This window comes from Macrobrachium nipponense, chromosome 7 (genome assembly GCF_015104395.2).
Source record: "Macrobrachium nipponense isolate FS-2020 chromosome 7, ASM1510439v2, whole genome shotgun sequence".
In the NCBI taxonomy this organism is placed as follows: domain Eukaryota; kingdom Metazoa; phylum Arthropoda; class Malacostraca; order Decapoda; family Palaemonidae; genus Macrobrachium; species Macrobrachium nipponense.
In genome coordinates, this window is record NC_061109.1 from 40572060 (window position 1) to 40586397 (window position 14338).

Genomic DNA, 14338 nt, shown 5'->3' on the forward strand with positions numbered 1-14338 from the left:
AAAAAAAATACACCAGACAGCAAGCAAGGGTTGGTTGCATACATAGAGATGTAATCTGAAAAATATAGAATTTACTGGAAAGGTTGCATCTGCCTACAAGGGAATTTCTGCCACGTTTCAAGCAGGATTAAAGAAAATCATTGAATACGGAGGCTTCCTCATAGGAAAGTTTTTAATTATGACAAAATTTAACTGCTTTGGAAAAAATATACTGAATAGACCTGTACATGGATCTACAAAAGTGCAAAACAGGCAACAGAGTATAAAGCTAGGGAGGCAAGGTTAGCAGTTGTACAGTGCTAAGTGGTAATACAGATACGTAACAGTATGATAAAGTTTGGCATTGTTTTATGGGAAAAGAATTCTTGCATTCCCAAAAACAAAAAGAGTCATATCCCTGTTTTACGTCAACACATTCCAAGCAGTTATCATGCTAGCACGGCAGCCCCCTTGTTATCAGCAATCAATCTCCAGTTATTGGCACTGATAAGCGCCAAAAGTTATGAATTTTGGGTGGTTGGTGATTTTCGCTTGTCACGCTGTTGGAACGGAACCCCTGCTGATAGCTGGGGACTGCCTGTATTAATAACCGAGTACCTATAAAGTTCTATCCTTAGCATAGAAAAGTACCTGGAGAAGGAAGTGTTGCTGTTTGGGTAATTTCACTGCACATCATGACCTGACTTGCTTCAGGGACTCGGTCAAGTTATCATTGTGTTGAGGCCTTCTGCTGCAGGTACAGGTATTCAAGATGTTTCGAGCAGTAATTGATGCTAACCCTTGATGTCCAAGTCATGAATTGCTGGAATCATTCACCTTTACTGATTCAGCAACTTTAATCAAAGGAGTAATGGATGAATTATAGCTAGAAATGGTGAATGCATATAAGGCATTGTATCGAATCTTTGTACCATTATCATTATTATAGATCATTGCAACAGCAATGAGGTATTGGGGATTTTTGAGATACATGCAGTTGTCTAAAGATATCTGACAAATAAAATGACTCATATACTATTTTGTTGTAAAAAGTATTAAAGCATAATGCTTATTTTCACTGTTCTTTTGTCTTGAGAGCATAAAGATTCATTTTGATTCATCACTATACATTAATCATTAGGATTAGGCTAAAATTTAAGTATTATGCTCCTCATTAGAAAGAAGAGAGGGGGGAAAACATGTTACATTTAGGGTCTGCATATGATTGCTATTTTGGTGGTTTTTGCTTTTTGCAGTAGGTTCTGGAATATAATTATCATTGAGTAGATGTTACTTCTGTACTACTGTGTGTATACTGATTACAAAACACTAGTGACAGTTTACCATAAAACAGTATTGATTCTCATCTTTATTTCTTTATCTTTAATTCACAAAGGAGCATGTAAATGTAAGCTTAAGATAAATGAAACTTACTTTTTTTTTCTACACAAGTTATCATACTTATAAATTTTGCTTTACTAATTCAGAATAAGCCCGCTTCTGTTAATAAAAAGCTTTGATGGAAATGTATTAAGGTATTTTCTAGATTTATCTTAATTTTATTTTTAGAAACTTGTTTTGATCTGTGATTCTATACTATATTTTAAAAATTCTATTGTCTTATATTTTTTTTGTTGTGTTTCTCCTTTTCCCCTAATAGGGATCCAGAGTCTCGACCTAAACGTTTAAGATCTGCAAGTTTTTCAGCACCTGGTGAAGCCCGCTATGGAAATAAAAGGCGCAAGAGATATAGAGTTTTACCCTCAAAGTTTTTGCTTGGTGGTAATATTACGGATCCTTTGAATCTGGGTTCGTTAGAGGACAGAGAGGATGTGTCTCAGTAAGTACAGAAGTAGATAGTAGTCTGTTTTAACCAATGTGGTAGTTTTTTTGTATTATAGATTCCTAGAAGTTTTGATGCTGGTTGCTATCATTGTTTAGCTTTAAATCTGCAGATGTAATCAGGCTTACACTGATGATATACTAGATGTAACAGATGTTGTAAACCTCTTTTTTAGAGTGTGTAAAGGAAATGAAGAAAAGTCCACTTTTGTAATTTATGGGACTTATTAACCCTTTTGCTGCATGGGACTGATCTCATTAATGAAAAGGTCTCATCCATAACTTTTGGTATACCTCCTCGTAGTTATTTTGGCTCTAGTTATGGAACACGTAATAGATATTGCATTTCCCCTGTCGTTGTACAGGCCATCGTCTGTATTCTATTGGCAAATGGCAACATATAAAATTCCAGCTTGCAGGATGGTTTCCCTTTGTAACCATCAAAGTGCTGTGGAAAAAGGTTTCTCTCTGTGATGAAGTAGTTTAGAGATTCTTATTTGGAAATGCTGATGATAGTAGAGGATCTGAACTATCAGATGGTTGTAATAGTGACAATAGGTAATATGGTAAAGTTTGTTGTATTGTAGCTTTAGACAGTCCTATCGTAGAAAAACTTTTGTAATATCAGGTTTTATCAGATTTGATCATGTCTCAGGAAATGACAAAGGAGAAGCAGATTTGTTGAGCACCAGAGTTTGTGTGAGCAAACAAGAAGATATGAACAATATGTGAGTGGAAGACCAATTAAAATTCAATTGGAAAATTTTGTGCTCCGAAACTTTTATTGGAGATAATAAATACACATTGTTCATAGGCGAAACAAACCTTCATTCTTAATAATAGGATTATTTTCAAGCACCTAGCTGGAACCGGTTAAACAATCAAGAGATTGTAAAGCAAGGAATCTGTGAAATCTGGCAACGCATGCCCATTGGGTCTTTTTCTTAACCACCTTGGGGAATGACGCAGCTGCTTATTCTCTGTTCAAGCCAGTTGTTTTGCCTGTGTTTCGCTCTTTTTGTTGTGTGTGTCCGTATGGCTTCCTCTCCATCTTCATGGCCTCGTCAGCGTATGTGCCGGAGTGTTGAAGGTTTCCCATGTTCTCATTTCCTGGCTTCATCTGCTACGGACCCCGATTCAACTTGCAGTAGGTGCCCTCCTAATTTCTGCACAGTGACAGATCCCTCCCCGGAATGTCGTGCATGGCCTAGATCACAGTGGAAGTTATTTTATAGTAAGAGGGAGCATCGCAGAGTTTCGACTTCCTTCTTGGGAAGGGTTCTCTTCTCTTCGCCTAGATGCTTCATCTTCTCCCTCAGTCACACCCCATGATGCTAGTGTTTGTGTAACTGTCTCCTTCCTTTAACCCTTAGACTGCGTCAATATGCATTTGGAATACAGTAATCCCTCACCTATCGCTATTAATGGGGACCAGAACCGACCGCGATAAGTGAAAAACCGTGAAGTAGGGTCCCCCCTATTTTTTAAATGCGTAGTATACATTTTTTGTGTGTACATGTACATGTAAATAATAACTGTATTTTTAATACAAGATACATAACTCATCTCTATCAATGTTGGTATCGAATCATGTTGGTATCGAGACTAACCTTCTTTTCCCGACAGTCCGTTATCCACACTGATAACGCATTCTCCATTTGCACAATCCTCTTATTACGAGGAATCACAGCGCGCTTAGTGTTCTTGGAGAATGTTATTGAGGCAGTTTTACGGATTTTTAATTCGTCTTTTTTTATGTAGCGAACCGTTGATTCATTCAGTCTGTACATGCGGGCAACAGACGCATAGCTATTGTCTGCCTTAAACATGTCCAATAATTTTACTTTCGTTCACCGTCATCATTTTTCTTTTCTCCTTGGGTTCACCAGAGGATGTAGAGGGTGTAGGATGTTTAGGAGCCATTTTCAAGGGCATCACAAGCACTATTTTGCACAAAAAAAGCACAAAAGAACAGCTAAAACTTTCACGCAGCAAGAGTAATGGTTAAAAAAGCAAAACAACCTTTGGAGTGCATTATACACAATTCTTGACCCAGCATTTTGTTTGGGGAACTAAAACTAAAGAAAGGGCACGTGATTTGAATTTGCAACCATTTATTGATAAATAACTTTATACAAAAAAAAAAAATTTTTCTTTGGTTAAATAGGTACCTTTTACGTATCGCTTTTTTGAGATTTTGCAGTGTTGAAAGAAACTGGAAAAGAATTTGCAATATAACTTTTATTTTATACAGTTCAATTTTTATGATATGAAAATAAGAGAGAACCTTTTATATATGATATAAAGACAGGAATGAAATTGAAAAGTATTTAGTGCATTATATATGAAAAAAAATCTTTTCTGAAACGAAATTGGTATTTTCATTTAGGAAACTTTCAAAACAAAACTTCAGCTATCCACTGTTTTTGTATAGCTTTTTACATTCACAGGTATTTTTGTACTTGCCTACTATTAGGTACATTTTGAAGCATGGCAAAATGCACAAAGGTGGTTTGTTAGAAGAGGTTTCGCAGTGATATGTCATTTATCTCCTTTTGCACTGCCCTTTTTTCTTCAAGCAGCAGTCAGTACTTATAATGCAAAAAATACAATCAGGCATGTTATTTTTGTTTACAAATTGAGTAATGAAATGCCTACCTGTGAGTCTGTTTGATAATGGTGATTCCAGTCTCCTCTTACTAATCAGTGGCCTTTTTGAATAACCTTCCAAAAATCCATTTGCAAAACAATGTAAATTGGTACATGATCAGAGTTACTGTTTGATCAGTGGTAAATAACCATTGATCAAACGGTAACTCTTATTCAAACTTTTCCAGGCTGAAAACTAAGTTGACCTAAACAGCAAGCATAGGCTACATAGTTGTATGAGTGATACAAAAACAAATAAAACTATCATTATCTTAGATAAAAATGTAAAACTAGAGCAGAGAACCAAAAGTAATCTAACCTACACAACTGTGCATGTGAAGCAAAAGCAAGACAGGAAATGCAAGAATAAAAATAATAATGACTGGTGTTATGAGTTTAGCTTGCATTGGTCAGTCAGTACTAACTTTCAACACTTTCCAAATAAACTGGCTAAATCAATGAGTACTCATTTATGATTTCCCAAACAATGTCCACAAAGCCTAGCCCTCTAAAACGCATTTTTTCCTTTCCCAAACAATGTCCACAAATCCTAGCCTACCTAAAACACTAGCAAGTATGTCTTGACAAGGCAAATCCTCCTCTATCTTTTTCTCTCTCTACTTCTTCCTCTGTTTCTCTATATATATATATATATATATATATATATATATATATATATATATATATATATATATATATATATATATATAGATGTGCATATACATATATATAAAGAAAAGTATGTCTTTATATAGCCTAACATAAAAACATACATAGATTACTCATTCATATATTTGTGTACATTTACGATCAATTAAAAAGCTGGAAATTTAAAAGGCTGGTTAAAGGGCCAAACAATAACATTTAGATTCTGGCCATTATATTTGCTTCATTTTACTATTACATAAGCTTGTGGTAACTTATCAAAATATTACTTTCAACCAGCATTGATTCATAACACAAAAAATGCATTAATACGAATAAATGAACAAAATACAAATTATCTATTGCCTAGCTGGGCGTAAACATTGAGTTCTTTTGTTATTGTTATGTTCCAGGATGCCAGCAATAGATGGTGTTAGAATTGCCATCAGGTTTTCTATGATTGTAAATCAAAGAAAATGGACCAGTAATTTTAAGGGTAAACATTTTTCTATGGGGGTAAACCAGTGTCGATGCTCGCCCTTCTATAACAAGTGTCTGTCGTCGATCAGGGGCGATAGCCACACACTAAGGGTTAATTCCATCGATTCGTTGTTGGAAGTATCAGGAGGTCCCTAGGCTGATTTAATGAGTAATGTCGTCCCCTCTTCCTCGGGTGTTACTTTGCTTCCCGAGAGTTGAGGAGGCTGTCTCGTCTCTTTCTTTTGTTCCAGAGTTGGAGGCGTCCAAAATGGCGGTGCTCTGGGCATTGCTTGGTCTTTGGGGTTTTCACTCCTTGGAGGGGTTGATGCATTTCATGGAGGCTTGTTCCTGCTCTGCCCCCCCCCAACCTTTTTTGTGGCGTCACTCCCAACTACATCAGTGTCGTCGGTTGGGACTGCTGCGCTACCTCTTGCTCCTGTGTCATCATCGTTTGCTCCCATGATGAATCCTCTTACAACTATGACGTCTGCGTCCTCTCTCACAGATCCATCCAAGGCTTTATGTCAGGTTTTCTCAAGAGATTGGACTCTGTTTTAGAGGATAGGTGATGTATCCTCTTACAACTATGACGTCTGCGTCCTCTCTCGCAGATCCACCCAAGGCTTTATGTCAGGTTTTCTCAAGAGATTGGACTCTGTTTTAGAGGATAGGTTTGCTGCCTTCTCTGCTAAGAGGGCTGTGAGCAAGCGTGATGAGTCTCCTCCCTTTTCTCCTGCGAAGAGGGTGTATTAGGAAGGAGAGTTGTCTTCTGCCCCTGCGTCGCCGCCTCCTTCACCGTGTCTGCATATCGGGTTAAAGGATTAAGAACTTTGCATTTTTTTCATCGGCAGTTGGATTGCAGAAAGTTGGTGTTTCTTGAGAAACTTCTTCAGTGTTGTTACAGGATGTAGGTGATTTGGATAAGCCTGCCTCTTCTTCACGTCGTCGGTCTCTGTTGCTGAAGCAGGAGGAGGAAGAAACGTAGGAGTTTTTGTCTTTTTTTTGTTGAGGTTGTTGAGCTCATTTGTGGGTTCAACAAGGTTGTTGAGCTCATTCATGGGTTCAACAACCTGGAGTGCAGGTCAAGCTCAGTCTACTATTACTCTTACTTGCTTGGAAGCCTTGCTGGGGGCTACTCAAGATCCTAAGTCCTCTTTTCAGCTTCCCCTATCGGGACAAGTTCAGTTGGTCTTACAGCAGGTGAATGCCTCGGTGTCAGACCGGGACGGATCTCTTCGGTAAAGGGGTTCTTCCAAGGTGCTTCCTCCTCCTCTTACGAGGCATAGGAAATATGTTACCAACACTATCTGTTTGATGCCTTTACATCTCAACCCAGATGTCATACGTCTCAAGCCAGGGTTGACATTGGAGCAAGTGAGGCCAGTGGCCCTGTCCTTGTCACCACAGGATGCTTTGGCTATAGAGTCTACAGCAGCCTCCATGTTTCAGACAGTGTCATGGTTGGACTTGTGGTCGACGGCCATAGCCAAGATTTCGTCTGATAGATCTGCAGAAGGGTTGGTGAGTGCGTCTTCCCTTGCCAGTTTGTTGCAGTCTGGGGACAAGGCATTTTCTTATCTAGCTCATCTTAGTGTCAATTCCTGTTTCCGTGGACTGAGCTGGAAGACACGATAAACCGGCGTCAGGCTGACACGAAGGACAGGTTGGTGCATCAAGCCATCTCCAAGTCAGAGTCTCCTTCTTGTTGACCTCTTCTTCCCCCTCCAGCATAACAACAAATGCAAGGAGCATCCCCTAATAAGTCGGCTAGGAGTTCGGCTTTGGTTAGGCCCTCTCAATCTTCTTCTCAGACTAAGTCTGACAAACAACGTCCCTTTCAGCCCTGCTCTTACAAGCCAAGGAGGGGCTCCAGGGGTAGAGGCAGGGGAGGTCCCCAATAGGTTGGGCGCCCCTCCCTCTCCTTTGCCATGGGTAGGGGGTTGCCTGGCAGGCCAGTGGGCCCAGTGGCAGAGTTGTGGTGCGGAGAAGTGGGTAGTAGATGTTCTTCAGGTAGGATATCTACTACTGTTTGACTTCTCTCCCCCCACTCTAGAAGTTCTTAGCTCTCAGGGAGGAGGTGCAGAAAATGCTGGACAAGGGTGCATTAGGGGAAGTAGTGCATCTGTCTCCGGGGTTTTACAGTCACAACTTCTTGGTGCCGAAAGCGTCAGGTGGTTGGAGACGAGTGAATGATCTATCCTCCTTAAATCATTTTGTCAGGAAGACGAGGTTCAAGATGGAGATCCCGCGTGAGGGACGACTTCATGCTGTCGACTGATCTAAAGGACGCGTACTTCCAAATCCCTATTCATCCGTCGTCCAGGAAGTTCCTTCGCTTCTCTCTCAAAGAGAAAGTGTTCCAGTTCAAGTTCTTAGGCTTCGGGTTGACCATGTCCCCTTCTCCCTCGTCTCGACTTGGGTTCATTCTCAAGGAATGCATCCGTTGAGGTACCTCGATGATTGGTTGGTCTAGCGGGTTCCAAGGAGAAACTGCTGCAAGACGGATTGTCTACTTCAGTTTTGTCTGGAACTTGCCATTATGGTGAACTTGGAGAAATCAAATCTCGTCCCCGATCAGAGAATTCCTTTATCTAGGCATGGTCATCGATACAGCAGCATCGAGGTTTTTTTTCCATCAAACCAGAGGTTGGATAAGTTGCGGAAGGTGGCGCGCGATTTCCTGTCACGGCCGGATCAGTCAGCTCATCAGTAGCGGATTCTTCTGGGGATTTTATCTTCTCTGGAGGAGCCGGTCCCTCATGGGCAACTTCATCTTTGGTCTCTGCAATGGAGACTGAGGGAAGATCTTCGTTGGTGGTTAGACAATCAGAATCTTCTGGAAGGTGTTCCTCTGTGTTCTTTGCCTCCAGACTTCCGTCTGTTTTCAGATGCCTGCCTTGCAGGGTGGGGCACTCATTTAGGTGGCGCCTCATTACTTCAGGCGTTTTGGGTCTGGAGGACAAGCTGCAACTTATCAACGTGTTGGAGTTGAAGGCAGCCTTTCTGGGTCTGAAGGAATTTCGGGAGAAGGTAGAAGGTCATTCTGTGGTTCTCATGTCTTACAACACCATGGTGGTCGTTTATGTGAACAAGCAGGGGGATCTGGTTTCACATCAACTTTGTGCTTTGATGGTCAAGATTCACCAATGGGTGGTCAACAATTCGGTGGAGCTCTCAGCTAGGTATATCCCAGGCAAAAGTTGTCAGGACCAAGTTCTAAGCACAGAGTGGTCCCTACATCAAGTCATAGCCGACAGGTTTTTTCAGGTTTGGGGGAGGCCTATGCTGGATCTTTTTGCGACCCAGTTCAACAAGAAACTGGAAGTTTATTGATCGCTGGTTCCGGATCCTCTGGCATTAGCGGAGGGCTCTTTTCAGCATCCCTGGGACAACCTGGAACTGTATGCCTTCCTTCCGTTTTGTTTGATCCACTAGGTGCTGAACAGGATGGTGAATTCGCAATATCTCAAGATGACATTGGTAGCTCCTGTGTGGCCGCAAGCGGAATGGTTTCTGGATCTGCTGTTGTCGTTGTTAGAGGTTCCGAGGGAGATTCCCCCGTTGTGGCATCTTCTTTGCCAGCCACATGTAAAAAGATTTCACCAGTCAGTAGAATCCCTGTCTCTTCACGGTTGGAGACTATCAAGTATCTCCTCCGAGCGAGAGGTTTTCTCAAAAATCAGCAAGGCATATGTCCAGCAATCTCAGGAAATCTACCTCTGCAATTTACCAAGTCAAATGGGCAATCTACTGTGATTGGTGTCGTAGATGGGGTTTTTCTCCACTCAAAACCTCTGTTCAGTGCATAGCAGGGATGAGAAAGGCTAATCCATCTCTACTATTAGGGGCTACAGAGCAGCCCTGAGTTTAGTGTTACATCTTCAGAGGTGTTGACATCTCTTCTTCCTGGGAATTCTCCCTATTGTTCAAAGACTTTGAGCAGTCCTGTTCTCCAAGACAGCTTAGGCCTCCAACTATGAGCCTTTACATTGTTCATCGGACAGGAACTTGACACTCAAGACGGTTTTCCTCCTGGCCTTGGCTTCTTCAAAGAGAGTAGGGGAGCTACATGGCTTGAGTTATGATGTGAAACATACCAGAGGTTGGGGATCAGTGTCTTTCGAATTTGTCATGGAGTTTGGGGCTAAGATCCAGAATCCCTCGATACAAGATGACAGATTTGCCTCCTTTTCCATTCCATATTTGGATGGCTTTGTGGGCTGTGATCCTCAGGAGCTCTTGTTGTGTCCTGTCAGGGCCCTGCATTGCTATTTTAAGAGTACACGACATCTCAGACTAAGTTGTCATAGGCTTTTTGTTAGCACAGGGCATTCTAAGAAAGAGGTTTCCAGGAGTACAATCACTTTCTGGATACGTGAGGCTATCAGGCAGGTGTATTTGTCTTTTGACGATTCCGTCACTGAGTCTGTGCAGGCTAGAGCACATGACGTCAGAGGTATTAACTCCTCACTGGGATTCAAGAAAAATTTGGCTGTTCACAGAGTCCTGGACGCTGGTACTTGGTTACGTTAGTCAACGTTCACCTCTTTTTATCTTAAGGATGTTGCCCACAGGTCTATGGACACCTTTTCCGTAGGTCCTGTGGTGGCTGCCCAACAGATTATGTACAGGCAGTCCCCGGGTTACGACGGGGGTTCCGTTCTTAAGACGCGTCGTAACCCGAAAATCGTTGTAAGCCGGAACGACGTTGGAAAAATGTCTTAAACTAATAAAAGTTATAAAAAAAAAAAACTTACTTGTTAATCCTTTGGTTACACTACATGTGTTTCCTGTAGTTTTATGTACAACCTGGAGTTATTTTCATCAAAAAATGCTGGTTCTTGAAGGTAAAAACTATTGTAATCCTCTGGTGACACTACATTCTTGAAGTTTTATGTACAACCTGGAGTGATTTTGTCAAATCTTGAGGGCTACAAGAACAGTTGATTACTATTTACGTATCATATAGACTAATTAAAGTAAACGTATCTTTGAATAGGCTTATACATATATTAGTATCAACAAAACATTTACTGGCATGAGTCAGAGGCCGTTTAATGAAACGAACACTTCTCTGTCCTATCTGTTCAGAAAATAAACATTACGTCAATCCCCAAGACCATTGTTGTCAAGACGCCTCTCTCTCTCTCTCTCTCTCTCTCTCTCTCTCTCTCTCTCTCTCTCTCTCTCTCTCTCTCTCTCTCTCTCTCTCTGATCAAATTACTGGATAATGTCTCTCTTAGGATACTTCGATTTTGCCAAATCTTGAGGGCTACAAGAACAGTTGATTACTATTTACGTATCATATAGACTAATTAAAGTAAACTTATCTTTAAATAGGCTTATATTATTAGTATCAACAAAACATTTACTGGCATGAGTCAGAGGCCGTTAATGAAACGAAAACATTCTCTGTCCTATCTGCTCAGAAATAATCGTTACATCAATCCCCAAGGACCATTGGCAAATGACTCATTTGCCAAGACGCCTCTCTCTCTCTCTCATCCGCTCTCATCTCTCTCTCTCTATCTCTCTCTCTCTCTCTCTCTCTCTCTCTCTCTCAGATCAAATTACTGGATAATGTCTCTCTTTGGATACTTGGAATTTGCGTTGTAATCTAACCAGAAACTTAATTTTGTTATTATTACTGGAAACAAGCAATGATTTTTTCATTATTTGCGCCTTTGGACTGTTATAAACTTTGCGCATTGCAAGCTAGTATTCATTCGCTTGGAAACTAGTTCCGCATATGAGGCGTCACTAAAAAACATTGAAAAATACGACATAAAAAGTGTTGAAAATCATCATAACCTCAAAATTTTTGTTGTAATCTAACCAGAAACTTATTTGTATTAATATACTGTGCTAAACTATAAAGGATTTTTATCATAGTATGCGTTTTTTAAAAGCATCGTTAACTCGGAGCGTCGGAAGATGCCTCTCTCTCTCTCTCTCTCTCTCTCTCTCTCTCTCTCTCTCTCTCTCTCTCTCTCTCTCTCTCTCTCTCTCTCTCTCTGATCAAATTACTGGATAATGTCTCTCTTTGGATGCTTGGAATTTGCGTTGTAATCTATCCAGAAACTTAATTTTGTTATTATTACAGGAAACAAGCAATGATTTTTTCATTATTTGAGCTTTTGGACTGTTATAAACTTTGCGCATCCAAGCTAGTATTCATTCGCTTGGAAACTAGTTCCGCATATGAGGCGTCACTAAAAAACATTGAAAAATACGACATAAAAAGTGTCGAAAATCATCATAACCTCAAAATTTTTGTTGTAATCTAACCAGAAACTTATTTTTATTAATATACTGTGCTAAACTATAAAGGATATTTATCATAGTATGCGTTTTTTAAAGCGTCGTTAACTCGGAGCGCCGGAAGCATCAGCGTCGTAACGTCGGAACAAACATCGTAACCCAGGGCAGATTTTTCAATGAATATTTTAAAAAAAGCGCCGTAACCTTGGAACGTCGTAAGCCGGAGCCGTCGTAACCCGGGGACTGCCTGTAATTCATTGTTGCCCCTCACCGGGCAAATTTATATCTTACCTAAGATGTTTGTGTGGAAGAGAGAATGATTGGGCTGGTCTCTTTCTTTCTCTTATTCGTTTCTTCTTCCTGCTGGACTGGTCTAATACAAGTGAGTAAGGTAGTCATACTGGTAGTTTGTTTGCTCTGTGTTATCAAATAATCAAACCCTATACGTATTCAGTAGCAAATACTCCGCTCTCTAGCAATGGAGAATGAGGAGTGATAATGAATCTCTGGTTTATTTGGTTTGTTATTGAACAGTCAGAGTTTTTCTTTAGTTCCCTAATGCAGTGAATCTGCTCATACGTATATCATTGTATAAAACCCAGTTGGCTGAGTTGTTGGATATTGGTTTATCTATTTTCTCACGGGCATTGGTTCTTCACCTGTAGATATTTCGTCTTGGAGGTGGGTTATCCCCCAGCCGGTTTAGGATGTCTATACCTCCCACCAAATATAAGTCTATAATATTGTTAAGACCGAAGGTTTGTTTTGTGTATGAACAAATGACAAATTTTTAAAAACAATTTGTATTTTTCATAGCTAACAAACCTGAGGTCTTAAGGTTATCCGCCCCTCTGTCATCATACGAATCCTGGGTTGGGAAAGACTAACATGATGGCGTGGGTTGTGTAGTCTTTGACCAGCTTTCACCCAATATATGCAAGCATTGCCAGATTTCACAGGTTCCTTGCTTTACAATCTCTGATTGTTTAACCGGTTCCAGCAAGGTGCTTAAAAATTATCATATTGTTAAGACCTCAGGTTGTTAGCTATGAAAAATACAAATTGTTTTTAAAAATTTGTCGTTTTTCTACAGGTTGCCAAGCCAGTTTGATTTCTTGTGCGGGATTTGTCCAGATGAAGTTTTTTGCTTTACTCCATGCTTTGAGTGATATCACACTGAAATTAATTACTTATAAAAGCTGCGTAATTAATTATGATAATTACATATATACCCTTTGCATAATTTAGCATTCTGCTATAGCAAAGCATTATAATAATATAACAGTGCAATATGATACTGTAAAAGTAATGAAAATAACAAGCTTGATCATGTATAAATATAAAAGGAAAAAAATTAGTCAGTTATGTAATTACCTAGACACTGATCCTGTCACTATACGTAGTAGATTCACATCTGCTGTGCATTTGATGTCTAGGCCAGTCCCTTACGACGCTCCTGATTGACTGTAGATAAGCCAATCACTGGGCTGGAAACTCTGTCTCTCTCGAGAGTTCACATAGGCAGGATGTATGTTCCACCTCTCGTGAGGGATACTTTTGACAGACTGATCCCTCAGGAGAGGTGTAACATAGATCCTAACCATGTGAACTCTTGAGAGAGACTGTTTCCAGCCCTGTGACTGGCTTATCAACAGCCATCAGGAGCGTCATAAGGGACTGGCCTACACATCAAATGCACAGTTGATGTGAATCTACTATAGTGGCAACAACAGGCTTGCAGCCAAAGGGTTAAATATAGTATCCTACAGTTTCTCTACTAATAAAATCATTATTAGTTCATACACAAATACAAAACCGAATCTTATGTAAAGAATTTTAGGCTTGTATTTTAGGAAAAACACAAATTACTTTTAAAATTTTGCTATTAATTGTGGGCTCTAGTAGTATGTGACTAAAACTATCTGATTTACCAACATCTGATCTTGTATGGGATTGGTACTGTCTGTGTTCAATGCTTAAATGACAAAATATTATATTACAGAATTTGTTTGTGAGAGTAATATGTAAACCATTTTTACTTTACTGAAAGCCTTTTATTGGCAAGTACTGCTAATTATTTTTCCATCAAGTATTAATGGGAAAAATTAGTTGTTCTTTACTAATGAATTTGACATTGGGTGACTCAGAATGCATTGCTTGTAGGTATGTTGTTGTTATATGGTGGTGAGTTAAGTGTTTTCACACTACAGATATAAAGTGACTAATTTGGAATTTAGTTTTTCTTTTTGTTGAATATTATTTTATTTTTTGCTTTTATTATTGTATACAAATAGTCTGATTAAATTTTTTTTTCATACAGACTGGGTCTCCGTAAGGGGGTTTAGAGCCACCAGTGCATCTAACACGGTCCACTGTAGCCAATACTTAAGGTTTCTACACCCACTTTCATTCCTTTTACTGTACCTCCGTCCATTTTGTCTTTCTTCCATTGTACTCTCCACCCTTCTATCAGGTGTTTCAT

General features: G+C 39.8%; 1 protein-coding gene across 3 annotated transcripts in view; it reads left to right on the forward strand.

Annotated features, from left to right (window-relative positions):
- Nucleotides 1-14338, forward strand: part of LOC135217336 (7SK snRNA methylphosphate capping enzyme-like) — a 45007-nt gene that overhangs the window by 12729 nt on the left and 17940 nt on the right. For all 3 annotated transcript variants that reach the window (XM_064253141.1, XM_064253144.1, XM_064253143.1), the window contains one exon: nt 1640-1819. In XM_064253141.1, the coding sequence (XP_064109211.1) occupies nt 1640-1819 (180 nt within the window). The remainder of the gene's footprint in view (nt 1-1639; nt 1820-14338) is intronic.